This window comes from Ambystoma mexicanum, chromosome 3q, assembly GCF_040938575.1.
Source record: "Ambystoma mexicanum isolate Mex_15411 chromosome 3q, UKY_AmexF1_1, whole genome shotgun sequence".
Classification (NCBI taxonomy): domain Eukaryota; kingdom Metazoa; phylum Chordata; class Amphibia; order Caudata; family Ambystomatidae; genus Ambystoma; species Ambystoma mexicanum.
The window spans coordinates 1,125,694,937-1,125,717,239 of NC_090926.1; the positions used below are offsets into that span (position 1 = coordinate 1,125,694,937).

Sequence of the window (22,303 nt, forward strand, 5' to 3'; positions counted from 1 at the left end):
ACAATGCATGTAGCCCTAAAACTATAGATCGAATTAGAGAATGGGTCAGATCTTGCGGATATCCACCGGCAGAGCTTGAACTTAGAGTCAAAAAAATCTTGGTGGACAAGAGGGGTGATCGATCTGCATCTGCAGGCTACACTTTACCCCGAATATGTACGACACATCGTTGTACACAAAGAAGAATCAGCTAAGAATGACTCGAAAATTGCTCCCAAACGCTATTCCGACTTTATTCGTTCACATGCCGCAACAGGTGAGTCACGTTTCCGGATTTTGCTTTAGGCCTTGCGGTAGTGTGCAGGTAACTGCATGGATTGATTGGTATTTTAGGTGTAAATGTCTCTTATAATGCTTTAGATATTTATACGATTGTATAGCTTTTTAGATAATGACCATTCTGCTAAACACCAGTCCTTGTTTTTAGAAACCTCATAGAAAATTGATTTATGGGCACAGATAACTATGCTATTTTATGCATTTACATAAGCATAAGTTTTCCCGTTTTCAATCTCCATACATGCACATTTTTAATATTAGCATTTCTATTTCAAATAATACTTTCCCTTTACAACTCCATGACTATCCACCGAATATGAAGCAACAAGATTCAAAATCCATATATTGTCTGGAGTCATCAACCACTTTGAGCGCGTATCAGGTAATCTTACTTAGCTATTCTGTTCAAGACTTGTTTTATGCATGGAATTTGAGATAATGTAATCATATTTACGTATTGTGTCATTCTTTTACACAATGGTTCATTTGTGGTTTGCTATTAATAGGTGCATTTGTCGTCATCCCAAAGTGTGTCTTCAGTTTCCAATATTTTAATCCATACTAATGCAAGTACTGTGTTTCAGGGAAATGCAGAAGCGTCCAATACAATTACATTATCCTGTGTACTTGTTCGGGAGCCAGAGGTATGCATACTTACAGTACCTTCTAATGAAATAAAGTCGGTCTACTTTTATGTGTAATGCAAATTACTTATTTTAAATGGATACTCTTTTCTAGCTTGCTGATGGTGACAGAGTAAAGAAGGGTTCAAAGAAAAGAAAGAAAAATAAGGTACTTTATAAGTAGTTTACATTTTTATACAATTGTGCTGTTCTGAGGCCTTCATTATATGCTTATTTATACTGTAAATTGTACGATACTTTATGTTTGATTTACAATGAACATCCTTTTTCCTATCTGTCCTGTAGTTTCACGATGGAGTACGGGCTATGCAGACACAGACAGACAGCGACACAAATGAGAGATGCTGCTTGCCAAACTGTTTTTACCATGGAGGAACTATTAATTGAGGCGCGGCGTGTTCAGACTCGAGATGCCTTTGTCCAATGGCCAGAAATAGAATTTAATGTTACCGGCGAATCCAGCAAAGTGTTTTTGGACCATTGCTACAATGTGACTGCTCCGACAGATGAACATGAAACCGAATGTATAGAAGATAGTTTTACTTTATTCGCAGAGCACTTGACACAATCAACACCCGCCAAAATAATGCCACCCAAAAAGCAGTCGACATTGATGTTTTCTCCTATCCACGTTGAAGTAACAGATGTTGAAATGATAGAGACGGAAGCATCAACACAATTGACCGACGAACTAGACAAAGATCTCAACCATAGTATGTCCAGTTTGTCTGATCTGTCCAAAACGGTCTAGTCCGAAACAACAGTGATGCAGGATGACAGTCTAATGAAGGAGGCCTAATGCATATTATTCGACAGCAGCGTGATGGAGATTATAAAGAGGCTGAAATGTGTGCATTCAGTGAGAGGGGAAGTATGTGGGAAGACATTGGTGAATGCGACACGTCGAACAGAAGGCAGTAACATCAAAATACATGGCACCTGTGAAAAGTCACATGAAAAATGTTCATTGTCCGCTCAACCGATGCTGGGGAAACTGCCAGCTGGCAATTTACTGTGTGCAGCAGATTTACTTTTCAGTGGCTCGAGTTTCACCAAGTGTTCCAGTTAGTTTGTGGGACTCATTTCATTTCTAAAACGCAGTGCTACACATATCAACGTGATTATCTATTCCCTGCCATTAGTGAAGCTTGGAAAATTGAACAATTGTCTATTAAAAGTACATTCCCTGACAAACGGTTCAGACTAGCTGGTGGACAGTGTGACAGCCCCGGATTTTCTGCTAAGTATTGCACCTACCACTTTCAGGACATGGAAAGTAAGAAGATTGTGAGTCCCGTGGTCGTGCAGGTGTCCCAATGTAAATCCTCCGTGGCCATGAAGAAACTTGGTATTATAAAATCACTGGAAGATCTACAATCGAGGGGAATGCAAATCGACCTCATGGCCACGGACAGACACATTTCTATAGCAAAGACAATGAGAGAGCAGTTTCCAAATATTAAACATCAATTTGATGTATGGCATGTTGCCAAAATCAATCAATAAAGAAATATGTGCTGCAGGGGAAAAAAAAGGTTTGGAAAGCATTTCACAGTGATCCCAGTCTTACAGCAACCATCTTTGGTGGAGCTCTAAAACATGTGATGGGTCTGTGGAAATTCTACTGGAAAAATGGCGGTCACTAATGCACCACTGTTCCAATGTTCCCCACTGGACAGAAAACCAACAATTCCATCTTCACCTCCACACAAAGCCCTTGAGAAGATTGTGTTTGATAAAACTCTATCAAGAGGTCTGAAGGGACTCACAGAATTTTGTCACACAAGGGATTTGGAGGTGTTCCACAATATGTGCCTAAAGTAACGGCCAAAGAGATTGCATTTTGGCATCGGCATGAAATATAGGACATTACTAGCGGTATTAGCGCATAGCGAGAATGTTGGCCGTGGACAATCTAGGACTGCAGGAAACTTAGGGATGCTACACTATTTCCTTTACTAAAAGAAGCAAAAAATGGGTGGTCAAACCAGTATATGAGGCAATGGAATTCGATTTTGTTAAATATCTTATTATTAATGTCGTAGAGATGCATACTCATGGAATTGCGCGCAAATCTGTTCAGAGCACACATACATTGCCACAAAACATTGCCAGCGTGCCATGTCCACCAAAAGCAGAGCTTGTTGAACAGTTCAAATCCTGGTTCAAATGATTACCATCTGTTTTTATTTTTGCCAAAAATGTTTTTATAAAGTGCCCAAATAAAGTATGCAATTTTTATTTTGAAATCTATTCTCTTCCTTTTTAAAAAAAATAGTACAATTATTACGATTGACATACAATGTAACACTGTTTTCACATTTCACAGTTTAGTCGAGCTACTGTGGGACCTTCATGTATCGTGTTAGTGCCCGATGGAGAACAGTCTGTAAGAATCTTTCGTTTGTGGCAGTTGCCTTGCCATACAGTTCCCCAAACAGCTGAATATCGCTTGTCACACAAAAGGCATGAGACCTAGGCCACATAACATAATTGGCACGCAAGAAGTACAGACTGTGAAAACATGCCATGGGGTAGGATACCGTGAGATAAGCAGCGGTGGGGCTATTACTAGACACACTGTGGAGTCGGGCACATTCTGTCATTGCCAAGTTTCCCCTACCCCTCAGCAGCGCCACGGCAGCGCCACGAACAGCGAGCAGCGACAGCCCCCAATTTTTTCCTCCAGAGCCCGTGCTTCAAAATTCCAGTTCTCAGGGATGCGTTGACACGGGATGTTGCAAACTGAAAATGTATATTCATTTCGAGTGAAGGTCACCAGCTTTGAATTTTTGCTTGGGAGCTGGGGAGGCCCACGCGTCGCGCACACAGTATAAGGTTCTATTTTTTTTTTTACCTTGAGAGACAGGGACCATTCCGAAAGGGATTGCATTGAACGAGGGGTGTAATAACGTAAAATATGATAAGGTTGTCCATTCAGAAACTGGACCTAGTTACATGTAAGTTCAGTTTATTAAAAATCGTTGACACGAACAGAGGCTGCGTTACGGTCTGCATTATGCCAAGAGAATGGAGATGCCGAATATATTGTAAGTTTCTCTTTAGACGATTTTATACCAGAACTAGTCCAAATACGAATAGCTGACCGTTATTGCTAGGTTACATCGTACTTGTTTGTTCTGTGTGGCATATTGCAATGAAGTGCACATACAACCGTTGTCTGGTGGTCTTTCGACCGGGCACATGTGCAGTCCAGCATCCACACGCATGTAGACCACCACTCGTTTCCCCCTTGTTTCAACGCTAATAAATCATTACGCTGTGCACCGCAAATTGTTGCCTCATTTTACGCATTACGTTTAGAGCTGAACATACTCCATTGCAGTATCCTCGAAAGCAAATAGCGGCGTACTCTGATATTCCACGTTGTGTTCTCTCGGTTCACATTGTGTCACCTGTGCGCTAATAAATAAAATGATTGATTGTAATAAAGATCGGCTACTGAGAAACATTTCTATTTTTATGTTTTTCAAAACAGGTACCTGCTGCCATTCTGCGATTGTCATTTATTCCAGACGCCAAACGATGGATTCTTCAACCGCCAGCTGCAGCTACATGTCAATCACTGGATTTATGTGACTCTTTTTTGGGACTATCGCCAAGGGCCGATATGCCACCAGCGATATGTACCAGCGATTCGGGGCAACATAACAATCTTTACAGTGGTCTAGTGCCAAGTTGATGCACCAGCCTTGCAAGTCACGGCTTGCAATTCACTGTGCGATCAAAGTGCTTGCTCCATTTACCCAAAACGAACACCTTGTGTACCCAAAAGGAACAGCGCGTGACTCACGATAAACATTTGCAGATCGAGAGCAAAGAAAAAAAGTTCAATTTTGATTGAACATTTCAATCGCTGAATGTTCTCGAAACATTTAATGTGAAATAATTACCAGGTTACTCACCGTAGTGACCACCTTACTCCTAGTCCATAGTCCCCTTTCCTCCATACTTATGGGACATCTCTCCGTCCTGTGGGACGGGACCAGAGCACTTTTGTAAAAAGCATCCCTCCTCTCTTTCCTGCGCAGGGCCCGGCATGCGTCCGTAACCCCGCCCAACTTGGCTCTGCCCCATGCATCGCCCATCAGTGCTTTTCTATCGCAGGGTCCAAGACCCATTAGCAATAACAGAGGAACCTTATTAGCGGGGACGGCGGGCGGGCATATGGAGGAAAGGGGACTATGGACTAGGAGTAAGGTGGTCACTACGGTGAGTAACCTGATAATACTCCTACGTCCCGTCCCCTTTCCTCCATACTTATGGGAGATATCCAAGCACTCCTTACAGGATCTATGGGTGGATGGAAATACCCCTTACTGAAACAGGTTCTTCAGCACAGCCTGGCCGAACTGAGCGTCAGCCCTAGAGCTCATATCGAGGCAGTAATGCTTACAGAAAGCAGATGGGGAGGTCCAAGTAGCCGCTCTAGCGATGGACTCCCAGGGAACATACTTCTGAAAAGCAACCACAGCTGCCTTGCCTCGCACCTGATGTGCATGGATACCCTTAGGAGGTTTCAGCTTTTGGACGGTGAAAGATTGTGATACAGACAGCAATCCATCTGGAAATGGATGCCTTAGACACCGGCCTGTCCTGGGGTTTACCGAAGGTCACAAACAGTTGGGAAGAACCCCGAAGCTCGGCAGTCCTGTCCAGGTAGAACTTAAGAGCTCTTCGGACATCCAGGCAGTGTAGAACCCTTTCCGCTTCCGAGGCAGGGTTTGGAAAAAAGACCGGAAGGGAAATCCACTGATTCAGATGGAATTCGGTCACTACCTTTGGTAGGAAAGCTGGGTTTGTCCGAAGGACTACCTTGTCCTTGTGAAAGACCAAGAAAGGATGCTCCGCCGACAATGCCTGGAGCTCACTCACTCTCCTCGCAGATGTAACGGCTACCAGAAAGGAAACGTTCCAGGACACGTACTTGAGGTCAACCGTAGCTATTGGCTCAAAAGGTTTATGGCACAGCACCGTCAGGACTACATGTAGGTCCCAAGGCGGGTGCAGACTACGAACCGGAGGGTAGAGTTGTGTCAAACCAGCAAAATGTCTCTTCACCACCGGGTTAGTTAACGAATAAGAACACCGGTCTGTAGAGAGGTAGGTGGAAATCGCCGAGAGATAAGTCCTGCAGGACAAGACATGAACCCCTGACTCTGCTAGGGAGGAGACAAAGGACAGCACTGTGTCAATCGTTGCCACCCTCGGATCCAATTCTTTCTTCAAACACCAATGACAGAACCTGAGCCATTTACTCTTGTATTGGGATCTGGTCGAGGGTTTCCTGGCTGCCTGGATAATGTGCATGTTATCCGCAGACAAACCCAAAGGCTCTAGAGCCGTGAACTCAGGCACCATGCCGCCAAGTTGAGCGATTGCGGGGCGGGGTGCCACATCTGCTGTTCCCCTTGGTGAAGAAGATCGGGAGTTACTGGTAACCTGATCGGCGGACACACCGACAGGTGTTGAAGTTCTGAGAACCAAAACCTGTCCGGCCACCACGGAGCTATCAGTAGAAGAGAACAGTTGACAGAACTCTTCAACTTACAAATTGCTCGATGAACCAGAGGTAGAGGCGGGAAGGCGTAAGCTCTCATGTTGTGCCATGGGATCTCAAGTGCGTCCCCTAGAGAGGAGGCTCCCAGCCCCCTCTGGAGGCGTACTGAGGAAGCTTCTTGTTTACCGCCGTGGCGAAGAGGTCCACCTCCGGTGTGCCCCAAAGCGAGAAAATCCATGATGGGTTCTCCGCCTTCAACTGCTATTCGTAGCTGACCACTGTCTGCCGGCTGAGGGCATCCGCGGTGACATTCAGCCGGCCCGGGATGTGCACTGCAAGCAGCCAGACCCCATGAAGCACAGCCCACTCCCAAATCTGGAGGGACAAATCCACGAGAGGGGGAGACTTCGTTCACCCTTGCTTGTTTTTGTAGGACATTTGCACCGCATTGTCCGTTCTTATGCGGACCACCTTGTTGACAATGAGAGGTCTGAACGCCTTGAGCGCCAGAAAAATCGCCAGAAGCTCCAATTGATTTATGTGCAAGAGCTTGTCCTGAGGTGACCAGATGTCCGAGACCTGAAGAAGATCTAACGTCGCACCCCACCCGAAAAGGGAGGAGTCTGTCGTGATCGTCACCATGGGGCTTGGGTCCTGGAACCCGACACCCGCCCGACCAGTCCAGGTCCACTCTCAAGGAATCCGGAATCATTATCCGTTTGGAATCCGGGTCCACAGCCTGACGCCAGGAACTCCGAAGAGCCATCTGGGTCCGTCTCATTTTGATACGAGTAAGAGGAAGAGCCAGCACACACGAGGCCATGAGGCCCAGAAGCCTCTGGAACCACCAGGCCGACATGCTCTCCGACTGCGTAAACATCTGACACATGGCCAACAGATTCGCCATTCTGTCCCCGGTCAGATACACTCGGCAGTCTATCGTGTTCCAACGAAAACCCAGGAAAGTCAGGTCCTGTGAGACCGTCATGGAGGATTTCCACCAGTTCACCGACAGCCCAAGATGGAACAGGAGCTGAAGGAGAGACTGGAGGTTGCCCGCTGCTGCCAACGTGCAAGGGCTGCGTAGGAGCCAGTCATCCAAATAGGGATACACATGGATATCCTGGAGACAAAGATGGGCCGCGAAACTGGAAGTGCTCCTCTCCCAGAGAGAAACGGAGATATCTCCTGTGTGGGTTCCAAATCAGGATATGCATGTACACATCCAGAAGATCCACCACGCTGAGCCAATCGCCCGCCTGCAAGAAGGAGCGAATATGGCCAGGCGTGATCATCTTGAATTTCTCTTGGGGTAGGGAAAGATTGAACTGGGAAAGGTCTAGGATGGTGCGCAGGCCAGCCTGGTTAGGTTTGGGCACCGTAAACAGCTGGGAGTAGAAGCCCTCCCCTCGCTCCCCAAGGGAAACGGGTTCCACAGCTCTGAGGAGCAGAAGTTCCTGAACCTCGGCCTTGAGGGAGGGTGAGCCCGACAGCTGAAAAGGAGGGTTGAGGGGTGGGGTAAGGGGTAAAGGTAAGCGGAAGCCCGCTCGAGCGACTGACGAGACCCATCTGTCTTCTGTGATGGTCTGCCACGCCTCCCAATGAGACGCAATGCGTCCTCCCAGCGGGGTCTCGTGCGAGCGCGGAAAACCCTCATTTGGCAGGTTTATCGGTGGCGGTGCCACCTGAACCTGATGAGGAGGCTGAGGAGCGGGAGAAATACTGCGTATGCTTTTGTCTACGGCGGTTATTCCCCGCAGGAGTATCCACTCTGCGATTTTTGCGGTCAAGGAAGCCCCTAAAACCAGAGGAAGGTCGACCTTGCGACAACGGCCTTTGAGTCTTGAAGGGAGGTTTAACCAGAACAGACAATGATTTGGCCGTCTGAGTGCTGTCTTTGGTTTTGGTGAGCTCTACATCAGTAGAAGAGTGAAAAAGCTCCTTACCATCAAATGGAAGGTCCAGAACCTTGTCTTGCACCTCCTTCGAGAACTTAGTGGCATGCAGCCATGCCTGCCACGAGGTATCCACCCCTAGCATCAGACCCCGAGCCGAGGTGTCTACGTGATGAGCTGCAGCCTCCAGGAGATCCTGGGCCAAGACCCTGGCATCGGAAAGGCCTCCTCTGAAATCCTCCAGCTTCTCGACCGGAATGTGCTCCTCAAACTTCGACAGACCTCTCCACATCCGCATGTTAGCTCCCGCCAAAATCAATTCTGCATTGGCCTGCCTGAGCTGCAAGGCCGAATTGGCAAAGATTTTCCTCCCTAGGGAGTCCAGGAGCTTGTCCTCCCTTCCCAAGCGCTGAGTCGCCGTCGCAGAGGAGGAAGCTGCAGGTCTGGATTGCAACGTGGCCACAGCCAGCACTGTGGAGGAGGGAGGCGGACAAGACGACAAGGCCACTTCTTCCGAGGAATGTAGCCTGTACCTCGCATCAATCTTTTTATTTACAAAAAGTCCCGAGTGTGGCTTTTCCCAAACTCTTCGGACCTCGGCCAGAACGTCCTTCTGCAAGAACAGGCCGGTACGCTCCAAAGGAGACAAGGTGAACGCCCCAGAAAGCACGCCCTCCTGCGGAGCAGGTGCCTCGGGCACCGGAACATCTAAGAAGCTCATCATGTCCAGTAGCCGGCCGTGGAAAGCTCTGGTAGAGCGGCGCAGGTCCTCGTTGTCCTGATCGCCTCGAGGGTCATCTGACAGGTCCGGCTCCTGCTGAGCCGAGTCAGGCACTGTCTTGTCCACTGGGGACAATGGTGGCACAGGCGGAAGCACAGGGGGAGGCACCACGGGAAAGGGAGGCGCAGGTGGAACCACCGACGGGACAGGTTGAGCCGGAGGCACGGGTGGACACATCTCCTTGAAAAGCCCCTTGAAATATTCCCTCATGGAGTCGGTGCGCATAAGCGCTTGAAATTTACCAAAAAAGGCGTCCTCAGGAGATTGTTTCGGAACCTGAGGAGGCCTCTCATGAGGTGGACAAATCCAGGGACGCAATGGGGAAGGGTGCCACACAGGCCCCTCTGCCGACGTATCCACATAAATCAAGGGAGCTGCCCCTGCGGGCACCGAAACATTGTGCGAGGCATCCGGGCGTTCCAATCATAAACCGGCCGGTAAGGATGCGCTCAAGGGACCTTAGGTTCACCCGAAGGACCGAACCCTACACCAGGGGCCGATGGCGTAGTTGTAGGGGTAGTACCTAAAATGGCCGCCGTGGTCGTGGCGGGAACGGGCGCCATTTTGTCCTCATCTGAGGGGAACTGCGGCACGTGAGGAAATGAGGCAGGGGTCCCCGTCGATGGATCAGGGGTCTTAATTTTAGCCTTAACGTAAGGAACCTAGTCAGTGCCGGTACTATGAGGCCTGGAATGTTACTGCAACATACCAACCGCCAACTGAGACTTCAAAGGAAGAGCCTCGGCAGTGCCGGTAAAAGAAGAAACTTTCTTCTTTGCCCCCTCAACAGATCTGGTGTCACCACAAGAGCGTTAACGGTGCGCTGTCATCGACAGGGCCTTGCCCGGCCCCTCAGAACTGTTGGCAGCCTTAGCCTCTGTACGAGGGACCTCGGACCTAGGCCCGGTAGAAGCCTTATCGGCACGGGCCTCGAACATGCGTTCGGTAGCCTCAAGCCCAGCCAAGACCTCGGGGCGTACCCCGGTTTTGTTTTTGAGGGAAGTGTGATGCTGGAAATGCATTGGAGGGACAGGGCCTCCCTGTCCTTGTCCTGTAGTCCTTTTTCATATTGTGTTCTGTGTTGTTTTCTGCCCAGGAGTCCATGTGGGACTCCTGGCAGTGCAGCTCTACCTAGTTTTGGTTTGGTGTACAGACCCATGGGATACCCTTATGGCACCCATGGGTGGGGGTGCAACCCTGTGCCCCTAGTGTATGTTTTTGGGCACCTGTGGGTGGCCCACAGAGCAGGGTATGGGCTGGTGGCAGCTCCATGCTGAATTTGACAGGTGCTCTGGGTGTCCCCCATTTTGGGATACCCAGGCCCTGCCATTGGGATCAGTTGATTCCTGATAGGAAACAAGATGGCCCCTGTGGTCTCTTGCTTTCTATTGCCTGTTACCTTGTTTTCCCAAAGTCCTGGGAAGCCCTGACTCTGTCCCTTCCCCCTGACTGGCTGTTGGGTGGAAGTTCCATATATGGTGTTGTTGTGAAGGCCCAGCTAGACTGACTGGAGCCTTCCCAGAGACTGTATGTTGTGGGTACCTCCTGTGGGTGGGACCTGGGTGAATGGAGTGTGTGACCAATATACAATCCTTGTTGTGGTTGTCTGGTTTCTGGCATGAGAGACAAAGACTGAGACAGCCCTGCCCGAAACTGGCCTGAATGCAGTGTGTAGTGTTGAATGGCTGGGTACTTGTCCCAATCCACATTCCTTGTTGTGAGTGTCTGAAAGGGAGGAGTGTAGCCTGAATGCACTGTGTGCCTGATTGGCTGACTGACTGCATGAATGCCCTTCTGTATGATTGGCTGCTGAGTGTGTGCCAGCAGTGTGGATGAGAGACAGAATAGTATATCTGGGGACCTCTCACCACTGGTAATTGTTCAGAAGCGTTCTGGAGCTGAGTCTCCACTCTAAGAGTAACTGGAACTGCTGATCCTCTACGCCCAGCTGGAAGAAGAAGACTTGCTGTTGCACTTGCTTCGACCGATCTGAAAGCTGCCGAATTCGTCGAGGACTGACCCGAGAGAGGACCTGGTAAGGCGCCCTCTTCCCGTGCTCCGAGGGATCATCGAGCACCGCTACATCTTCGCCGAAGCGCCCTGGAAGTCAGACCCTCGAAAGGCTGCCGACCCGAGACGGGACCGCCGAGGAGATCGAAGTGAAGCACCCGGACATCGCCGCCGTCGAAGTCCATTGCCGTCGACCAGGGTTCGCAGGTTTGTGTAACAGCTGGAGGCCCATCGAAGTTGTGTTACCCAGCCGTGGGGACCACTTGACGCCGTGCCGCTGACGACCGGAGCCGGCCGCTCCTTTGCCTAAGAACATTCGAATCGAAGGACTCCCTCGCCAGCATCGTCGACCGCTTTTGTCCTGCCGGAGAAAGTCGAGGACGACCAACGCGCCGAGGAGAAACCTGCCGGTGGGTTTCCCGCCACCCGAAGACCACAAAGACTCGAACGACTCGACGCCCTTGCTGGGCCCCCGTCTCCACAATCTTTGCGGTCCAGAACAATTGTCATCGAGGTGCCCCACACGCCTCTCCCTTGCAGGACGCCAACGCTCCGTCGTCGACGAGCACCGCTTGGATCGAAGCTGCCGCCTCATCGACGCCGTTCTACCCTGTTTGTTGTCGGACGTTCGACGCCCCGTGTCTCCCGCTTGAAAGGGAAGGCATTCAAGAAGGGCCGTCGATTCCCCAACGCCGAACGGCGAGTTCCTCGACGGACGTTCGACGCCCCGTGTCTCCCGCTTGAAAGGGAAGGCATTCAAGGAGGGCCGTCGATTCCCCGCCGCCGAACGCCGAGTTCCTCAACGCTTCTCGACGCCTCTCGACGATCCGTGACTCCCGCTTGAAATGGGGTCGCTCAAGAAGGATCTGTCGACGCCTCCTCGAAGAACTCGACTCCACCAAGTACATTGGGGGGGTAAAAACATTATAGGAGGGAATAAGACTTGCAGAACAATATATGGACTGGGCTTGTGCTATATCTTTATTTTACAGGTTGCCCAGGTGGGGGGATCTCCACACAGAACTGTGTCTAGTGGTAGGGGCCAGTATTCTGCCTATTGCTTAACCATCTTATTTTCTCTCCTCTCTCTATTGCTGGTTTCACTCTATTGATCTGTGTGACATTGTTACAGTATTGTTGATGCACTTTAATGAGATCTAATACAAAGGGTGGTACCACTTTAGAATTGTATATATTTGCCATTGTTGATTTTCCTAAGTACAAAGTGAGTTATTATGATAAGTGTACATAACCTTGAATATTGATTATATAACGACTGTGTTCTAACCAATACAGTGTGTGGACATTCCTTTGTGGGGCTTGGGGACTACACTGTACTTAAGAACCAGCCTGCATCACCTCCTGAGAAGCTAGGCCTTGATTGCTCGACCATAGCTACCGAATAGAGAATCTAGGCTGGGGTCCTCTGTGCCTCCCCTCTACCACATAGAGAGCAGAAGTACAGACCACCCCCTACCAGTCTTTACAGGAAGCCGAAAGAACGGCCTCAGAGCAAGCTCTGGTACCCCACGACTCAGTAGAACTGGGTCTACCCACAGCCCCCACAGGAGGGGCCTCGGAGTGTACTCTGGTGATCACAGGCCCCTTACGGAGACCCACGGAGAAAACTCTGGTAGAATTATTAGGCCCGACAGGCACCTGAGGGCGAACCCCGGTAACAGAGCGATCAACGCCCCTCCCGGCTCGAGAGGAACCCGGGAAGGTATCCCTCGGCCGGGGTGCTCTGAAAATCAAAGAACTTACCGGGCGTTTTTTCTTCTCGTCGATGAACGCCTGAAAATGCGAAGGAGGAGTCCGTCCGAACACCTCCTCCCACCGCTCCAACCGACGTTGAAGAGCCTGGACCGAAAGGGAGTCACAGTAAAAACAGGAGTCCCAACGGTGTTCCGGACCCAAACAATCTAAACAAAGAGGATGGGGATCCGCCCTCACGAAGCGACAGTGACACGATGAACAGTCTGGAAAATCTGGTTTAAAAGACATAGACAGACTAGTAAACGAACGCTAGCGAGAGCCAGAGAGGGAAAAACGGGAAGAAAATCTTCCGGGGATGCAAGTGCGTCCGACCCAGATCGTGCGGAGAAAAGGACGGATGGCCGATGCGGAGCCACGGTGGGTGGGGTTACGGCCGCGTGCCGGGCCCTGCGCAGGAAAGAGAGGGGGGACACATTTTTTTAAAAAATGTGGATGCTTTTTACAAAAGTACTCCGGTCCCGTCCCACAGGACGGAGAGATGTCCCATAAGTATGGAGGAAAGGGGACTGGACGTAGGAGTAATGTACTTTACCAATTATAGAGTCTTGCGGTTTCCTTTTAAAGTACAGTTTCTTATTCCAAATTGTGAAGCGCTGTGTTGTGAGACCGTGTGTGTTTTCCGGGTTCTGCCTAGGTGACGATTGGGTGCGTTTGGCTACGCTGCTCAGTAATGTCATGGAGAGAGGCAGAGAATATCAATGATTTGGTGATGTCAAGCTCTGGGGCGAGGGATAGGATTTACTGCCGCAAAGGCAGTTCGCCCAGGGCAATGTGTCAACTGATAAGATTATCACAAGATGGTTAAAAACACATGGCCGAACCATAGGGACAATAATATTTCTGACCGAACCATAACTTTAATGGTTGTTTGTTACTATGGAAATCCAAATAAAAAGTGTTTTAAAAAATAAAACCTATGAGACACATCCACATTTAAATGTGTAACGTCAAATCAAGCGTCCTTGTTCGTGGGCGCTGTTAAGATCACCTGTTAATTAACTGCATCAGTAGATGCAATATGCTTCACATTATCTTCGGCCTAATATACAATTTCATTTTTGGGGTGATAAAAGCATGTTAAAATCCAATATATTTAAATTGTTTGATGTTTCAGAAGTAAACAATAACAGGGCACGCATCAACTGTTCCTATAAGACAAGTAGTTTATTTAAAGCATTTCATCTATTAAAAGGGTTGATGGATCAATTGCTTGCATCTTTGTCAATCTTTGTGGAATTGACCAATACATTAATGTTATTTTACTCTCCAATCCATCAATGGGACATTAGCACATAACACTAGTAGGAACCTTGTCTATTTTGGATACGATTTTGAGGCAGAGGTCTCTGTTCTCTCAGTGAAGGTTTTTGCAGATTGAGCTTGTGGATCTCAATTCATTTCAATCCACATTAGTGTTTTGATGAAACATATACAACTGCTCCAACTTGCTTACCTGCTGTGTGTTTGCAGGAAAAAAAGAAAGAATCTTGGTGTGGGTATGTATTATATTGTAATATCAGTGAAAGAAATTGACTATTACCTTTGGACTACACTGGCAGAACTGGATAACAGCATCTTTACGTATAATTATGAGGGATCTCTTGAGAAATGCATTGATAGTTTTAAGAAATTGAACTGCCTTCCTATGTCTTTGCAATGTTGTTAATATGATAAAGTGTCTTCCGTTTTTGCATTTGTTTTGATTTATTCCTTTTTATGTCATCCACTCCTTTTTTTTTATCCATTTAGATTTGATAACGTGTAGCTTTATTTGGGTAGTATAAGTGCCCCCAAAAGGACTTTGTGATATCTTAGGTTGCAATTGGACGAGTGGTGATGGGTCCCTCTTGGGAAAAAGACTAATTTTGAAGGGGACACATACTTTTATACATTGAATTCTACACCTATTTCGATTGTATCTTATTTTATTCTATCTTTAAGTTCTATCGTCCTCATTATTTGTGGAGATGAAGCTTAAGTTCCTATGAACATTACACAAGACATGGTGTGTTATTAATAAGATGTTTGTTTGATGTTTACACATTTCAAGTTGAAAGCATACACATAACACACCATCTCTTACTCCCCAGGAGTCAACTATCACTAGCGAATGGCAGTGCAAATTGTTCACCATGTAAATTGCTAGCACTCTGCATTATAAACATGTTTGTGTACGGAGGCATTGCAATATGCCAACTATATTTAATTATTCAGGGTGCCTCTAATGGAGACGCTCGAGAACATTTTTTCAAAATAGTTTGATGAACCTTTTGAGGAGACTCAAATGGAAATTGAAATCCCATATGCATGTTTCTTTTAATGTTTAAAGAAGAGGATATTTTCACTCTGATGTGCAGTCAACTCATATGCTGGAGAGCTTTGTAACTATGAAATTGTTTTTGCAATAGGTTATCTCAAGAGTATCACTCTTTTACACACTATTTAATGAGTCAAGCAATAACGATATAACAGAAATAACAATTATCTAGGCTGATGTTAGGGAGAATTCTCTTAAAAGGCTAATTTCCCTTACCTATAGAGTCCCCCCTGCAGCTTTGCTGGATTTGAAGGGTTTATTTTATTCTGCTGCTAAGAGTGAGACTCTTTGTCCCACTCTTAGGCATATTGCTGATGTGTGTTTTAGGATATTTTTGTGCTTATGGTCTATGGGGTTTTTTCTCACCCTCATAGGTATCATCTTCTTACATGGGTGTTACACAGCACCATCAGTGCAGTAACACAGGGGTGTCGTAGTGACCCCAAAACAGACTCCATACCCTGGGACTGACTACTGTCTCCCAGGGCATGTAAAGTCCCCACTGACTTTACTAGTCAATAGTTATGAACAAAACCAGTACAAACCATCTTACTATGGAAGTACTGGAAAGGGTTATTAGTTTTTCCCCAGTGTTCATTTTCGAGAGGGTACCGTCCAGTCCCTCTCTCCAAAGTTTCTGGCTGGTGGCAGTGGTTACTACCATAAATATTCGACCGCAAATATTTTTCTATGGGATTTTCCCATTGTTCAATGCTACCACTTTTACTGACAGCCTCTAATATACCGTCGGCTTATTTTATTATTAACTTTACTTTGATAGGGTTTTATTGGCAGATATTTGATAATATTTCTTTCTCGTGTCTTTCTCTGAAATCCTACCCCAGGTCGGGGATCCTTTGTTCGTCCTTTTGGCGGGCTTCGCACAGTAGCCCTCCTTTCGGCACCACTGAGTCTGGGGTAGACAGGATGTGTGGGAGGGGGAATAGGCACCTTGGACAGGGTTACCTAGGCAACCCAAGTCACACTCTGCCCTGGTAAGCTGGGGGGGGGGTTAACCCACCAGGATAACCACCCCACTCCGTGAGTGACAGCTAGGCTGTATGAATGGGGGTCTTTCGGCATAAAAGCAGGGGCCTGAGGACTGGAGGACAAGACATCGCCACTGGACCTAAGAAATCCGAAGAGGAGAGAAGCTGAAGACATCTGCAACGACTGAACCACCGGTAAAGCCCTGCTGCAGATCCTCACCACTTTCCTCCAACGACCCGGGAAGATCTTCACCTGCAAGAGTCTTCTTCCCTTGAGCTGGTGGGGACAACCAGTTCGCCAATCGCCTTCCAGGACCTGCCTTGGTCGAATCGCCAGTGCCAAGCATTCGGAGACCGGATAGCCAGGCACCCGTCCACCACGACCACGATTTAGGAATGTACCTTTTATTCTGTTTTGGCATCACCGCCGCTGGCTTCATACCTGGGCAGTGCAGTAACTCGAACCTTCCTCCACAACGAGAGCCTCTCTTCCTCTGCTGGATCTCCCGAACTGCAGGAACTGCCAGGAACTACCGCCACCGCAGGAGCCTCATCCAGTTTTAAGGTACATTGTTCCGCCAGGCCTCCCGTTTCATTGAGCTCTGCTAAAGGTGTTTTAAATCCTTTACTTACCTTCTAGGCTGGCTGCCCCTTTCGTCTAACATTGTCTTTTTACCTTCTGCACCCTCCTTTTTGAACCGTTAAAGTCTTGACTGCAGCTACTAGAACCGTTTGATCCTGGGCACTTTGCCTTGTACCACTGACTTTGGCACAGGCCTATTGACTCTGGCTAAATCTATTACCACTGCCTTCTCTAGATTGCTTTTCAGCAAGAAAGGTATTGGTGCACCTAAACTCTTATAACCACCTTTTTCCTTCCCCTTTATATATTGTTGAAGTGCCATTTTGCTCGGTTTTCACCTTGCCTAACCTGTTCACAATCCAATTAGGAAGTGTTGCTGGTGTGTTTAGGAGTCTAACCCTGTATAACTTGACCTTTCCCTCCCTCTGAAGAAATTGTTAGAGTGCCATTTCTGCTTGGTTTTACACTGTGCAATTTTGCTCAGTTTTCACTCTTGCTTATACTTGTCTACAATTTAATTAGAGAGTTGTGTATACTTTTCTTGACTGTTTTAACATGCTTTAATGATAGTGATTTGTGTGTGGAATAGAGAGTGTGTCAAATAAATATATATTCTTTTTGATACAAAGCTTTGGTCAGTGTTTCCTTGCTCCATAGTATTGTAGTTCTATTGTGTAAACCCTGAATACTGCTCATCTCCCTCTTGAGATAAGTCTAGCTGCTCAGCCACAGCTACCAACTAAATCTGTGTGGTACAGACTGATACCAAAGGGGATTTATTGCATATACCTGTAGTCCTAATCTTCTGTAGTGCTCCCTAAGGGAATTGCATAGGATTCTGTGTAACAGCTGAAAATAGGGATGAATATCAGTGGAGGAGTATTTCAGAGATCTTTATCATGAATGCATACCGCATTTACGGCAGCCAAATTTAAAACATAATCATCATTGAACCGTATTTCAAATTATACCTTCGGCACCCTGGTACACAAAAGAATGCAACCTCAACAAAATCAGAAAAAAATAAAAGATTTGGCAGCAATCCTGCAGCGCATAAGACCTCGCCCTGCTCAAGGAACTCCAGGCTACACGCAGATGACTGATCACTACTGCCAAGGTCAACTACTACCAGTACACCATATCCAAGACCAACAATTAAAGTAGAGCCCTATTCAAAGTCATCAAGAATTTCCACCAACCCTTTTCCCAAATTACCCCTCTACCCAATATCTACCCATACCGCAGTCCAATGAAAAATCCATCACCATCAACTCTTTCTTCTACAATGAAGATCAGCATGATCCATCACCCCCTGGCACAAATGCCACAACTGACAGCATACTACACACCCCATCTCGCCAACTTTCAAGACACTCACCATGAAGACCTGACTGCCACCCTAGCATCCCTTGAGACTACACTGTACGCGAACAACATTTATTCCTGTATCCGTGCTATGGAACCATCTGACTGACCATCTGACTGACAATTATCAACAGCTACCCTAAGGTACCTTCCAGTCGGCCCCAAAGACCGGACAAAGCAGCTCACTAGAATTGTATTTGAGAACAAAATGTAGGAACCTCAAAGTTGCTACCTACATAAAGGGCATATATGGCCTTTCACAATTTTGAGATTCCTATTAATATAAAAATAAAAATGTAAACATTATATATCGTGTATTTTACTGTGAAATAAAAATAAGGTCACAGTCTGGACCACAACATGACAATTGCATCACTGCCAATTGTAATTTCAACCGCATAACGTTGCATCACTTAACATACAACCATAAGTAATAAGTAACTAAAATCATGACAATTGTTCATTTAAGGTCTAATTTCACACTATGTGTCACAACATTATCACAATAAAGAAACACCCCTGACGTGTTTCAAAGTCTTTAAAATTATGTACTCTTTCTCAGTGGCCAAAACACTATTGTTTGTGATGTACAAAGAAGAGCCTACAAAATAATAAGTCAGAGGACAATTTTTGTTATCAAAATATATAGAATGACCAAGTTACATTGTTCTCTTTTACTAACCAAAAATGAAGGAACGTGCAGCTGTGTATGTGTGTGAAGGAAACCAAATATTTCCAAGACAAGCTGTTCCCCCTGTGTATCTTAGAAGATAAAGCCCCAGAGGAGACCCAAAAATACATAATTATGTACAATGCAAAAATGCACGTTATACCCATAATGAAATAATTAATATTAAATGAATGACAAATTATTCACTTCTCACCTAAAGAAATGCATAGGAACTAAATACTTAGAAGATTTAATAGGACAAACTGAACAAAAAGCAGTGAAACCAAAAAACAGTCAAATTTCAACATAAACTGGTGAAAAATGGTTATGGTGTTGTCTGCAGAAACATTGCTCGAAAATGTAAAAGAAATATACAAAAGTGAATTGTGCAATGTTTGCCCAATAAACAACACAGACAGAAGAGTGGTGCTGCGATGTAACCAGGGCTCTTATTTACAAGCTGCCAAGTTCACCGCACGCATACGTTTGTAGGTCTTAAAACAAAAAGACTGTCGCAAGCGTTTCTACGAATAGGTAGAACGCACTACCATTTTGGAAAAACAAATGAATGTTGTGCAACAATGTTTCACTCCAATTCAGAAAAAAAGTTTAAATTGGCAGTAATTCCAGTAGTATGTCTGCCATTTGCACATGATCCTCATGATGATGATCAACATTAGCCGTCACAATTGTTGCAATGGTAGCCACCATTGCAATCACAAGGATTGTGCCAGATTTCTGATGGCTTGCAGGCACAATACATGTTACAGCAAAGATAGTCTATACACTGTAAGGTGCAGGTATCTGGCCATTCTCTGGCGATGCAAACTAACTGCATGCCAGCATACATGCAGTCATGGATCACACCACATACTTCAAAATGTGTGAATGTGGTAGCAGACGGTTTGCATCGATTTGTACCACCCCACATATTCTAAAATGAGGTTGTCGATGGTTAAACGAGAAGCAAAGCAGTACACTCCCAAAATGTCTTCGAGTACACATCTACAATTATAAGTTGCACGTTCTCATTAACCACCTGGTTCATTCTGGTTATTAAGCCATTGCTCAGAGAATGGCAACAAGACACTATCCTAAGTATTTCACACTGATCATGCTTAAATCTCTTCACCACAAAAACGTTTACTTCTCCAAGATCGTTGAACTCTGGCCTTTTAAAGAACTAGACAGAAGCACGTTGCAAGCCAACAGAGCAGGACGAAAATAGTTCAATTGCATCGTTGGCTACTCAAATAACTCAAAGTTAATGGTTCAATATGTTGTGTGTTATCACTCAAAGATGCATGCCATTCCCTTAACACACCCTCCACCTACCTACTGACGGTAATCAGTGCGCCTCCCAAAACATTTTCTTTATCCTTAAATGAATACATGTTTGAAATATCACATCCAGGCTCTAATGTTTCCAAATAATGTCAACCCAATATTTAATACTATTTTTGTCTTCTTTCAAATACATTGGTAACCTTGAATATTCTAAAATAAGTTACAACTCATAACCCTCAACATGTAGCCAACACCTATCTATCAAATGCGTTTTATAGTTCTCAAAATACATCTTGGTTTATGATTCATCATTTGTATGGTAGAAAGATTGCAATACTGTATTTTAGAAATTACATGGCGGCACAAACCTAGCTAGCTAAGATGATGAGTGTAACAGCGATATCTTATTAACTAACAGAACAATCTAAATCAGCCTTTTTAGGTAATACAAAACAAAGGCACGCCAATAGTTTCTTGGCTACACAAGGATAAATAAGTAGTTTACCTCTGACATGGTCTTCCAACCCAAGATGGAGCTCTGGACGGGGGTGATGGGGAAAAATGCCAGAGCCGTCCTGAAATCTGTCGAGGAACCCTGTGTAGCCCCCAGCCTTGCTCATCTGTTCATGCTCATAAGGATGACAAATCAAAGTCTGTGAGTCCATATCACCCTCGCTGGAGACTCCGGACAGATCTGCGTCACCCATGGACAGGTCAGCCTCTCGGTCGAACAAGGTAATGCCTTCTTCCAATGGAGAGCAGTCATTTATCAGCTGATGATCCTCATCCTTCTCCAGTGTAACAAGTATATTTGTTGTGCCATGTTCCGAAAGCTGCTCGTCTGGATAACAAGGAGGGGATATTCTTTCCATCATCGGTTCTTTCGCCCCCAACACCTCCTAGACCTGAAGGTTTAGGATTTCACAATGCCATATTTGTAGGGAACAAGTAGCACCAATCTGAAACATGAAAAGAGAAAAACATTATTTCCAGTAGCATTTCCAAAGGCAAAATGTGTGAACTAACTAGTGGCAATCAAGCTGTAGTGTGGTCAGGGAATTGGGATGGTGTTGGAATTAAGAAAAGGTTTGCGGTGGTTTGTACTCTGGGAAGGGAGATTCTGTTCAAAAGTAAAGTTATGCAGACTGAGGAAGAAGGCAAATTGGCAGAAGAGGTAAGAGTAGCAACCCAATGTGCTACATGGCATTTGAAGGGGCGCCCCAAGGAGGAAATGGTGGAGCTAGAGGAATAGGACTGTGTGGTGAACTAGCTCTGTGTTCTGTAATTATTCACTGAGGTTTTACATTATAAAAAGGTACATAGGAAGAATAGTTGAGGTCATCAGTCAAGTAATGGTTTCACACTGTGTAAACGGGAGAAAGAGCCTCATGAGTAGACCGTTTTTGACAAACATGTGTAATTTGGGGCCATGGGGAATTTGCAAATATTAGGTAAAGTGTTTGGGTGCAAAATTATGAACAGACCACATCGATGTGTCCTCTGCGCCCTACTCGGACCTTACAAGATTGGGCTTAGATACAAAACAATATGTGATCTTTATGTATGTGTAAAGACTGGAGGGGGGTGTCTGTACTTCTGCTCTCTATATGTTAGAGGAGAGGCACAGAGGACCACAGCCAAGATTCTCTGTTATTGGTAACGTAGTCGAGCAATCAAGGCCTAGCTTCTCAGGAGGTGATGCAGGCTGGTTCTTAAGTACAGTGTAGTCCCCAAGAACCCACAAAGGAATGTCTGCACACTGTATCCGTTAAAACACAGTCTTAATATAATTAATATTCAAGGTTATGTACACTATCACAATAACTCACTTTGTGCTCAGAAAATCAACAATGGTAAATATATACAGTTCTACAGTGGTACCACAAATATTATCAGATCTCATTAAAGTGCATCAACTACACTGTCAAAATGTCACACAGATCAATAAAGAGGAAACCAGCAGCAGAGAGAGGAAGGAAAGCAAGATGGTTGAACAATTGGCAGAATACTGGTTGCTACCGTTAAACACAGCTCTGTGTGGAGATCCCCCCACCTGGGCAACCTGTAGAATAAAGGTACAAACCCAGTCCATATATTGTTCACAATAGACTTCCCAATAGTTCTGCAACTCCAAAGTACCTGGTGTCGTAGCGTTCCACAGCGGGAAATCGATGGCCCTTCTTGAG

General features: G+C 46.0%; 1 protein-coding gene across 9 annotated transcripts in view; it reads right to left on the reverse strand.

The window, feature by feature from the left end:
* WIZ (WIZ zinc finger) overlaps window positions 1–22,303 on the reverse strand; it is a 1,545,343-nt gene that overhangs the window by 1,290,995 nt on the left and 232,045 nt on the right. For all 9 annotated transcript variants that reach the window (XM_069603913.1, XM_069603914.1, XM_069603910.1 and 6 more), the window contains exon 2: window positions 20,623–21,076. In XM_069603913.1, the coding sequence (XP_069460014.1) occupies window positions 20,623–20,992 (370 nt within the window). In that variant the 5' untranslated portion in view covers window positions 20,993–21,076. The remainder of the gene's footprint in view (window positions 1–20,622; window positions 21,077–22,303) is intronic.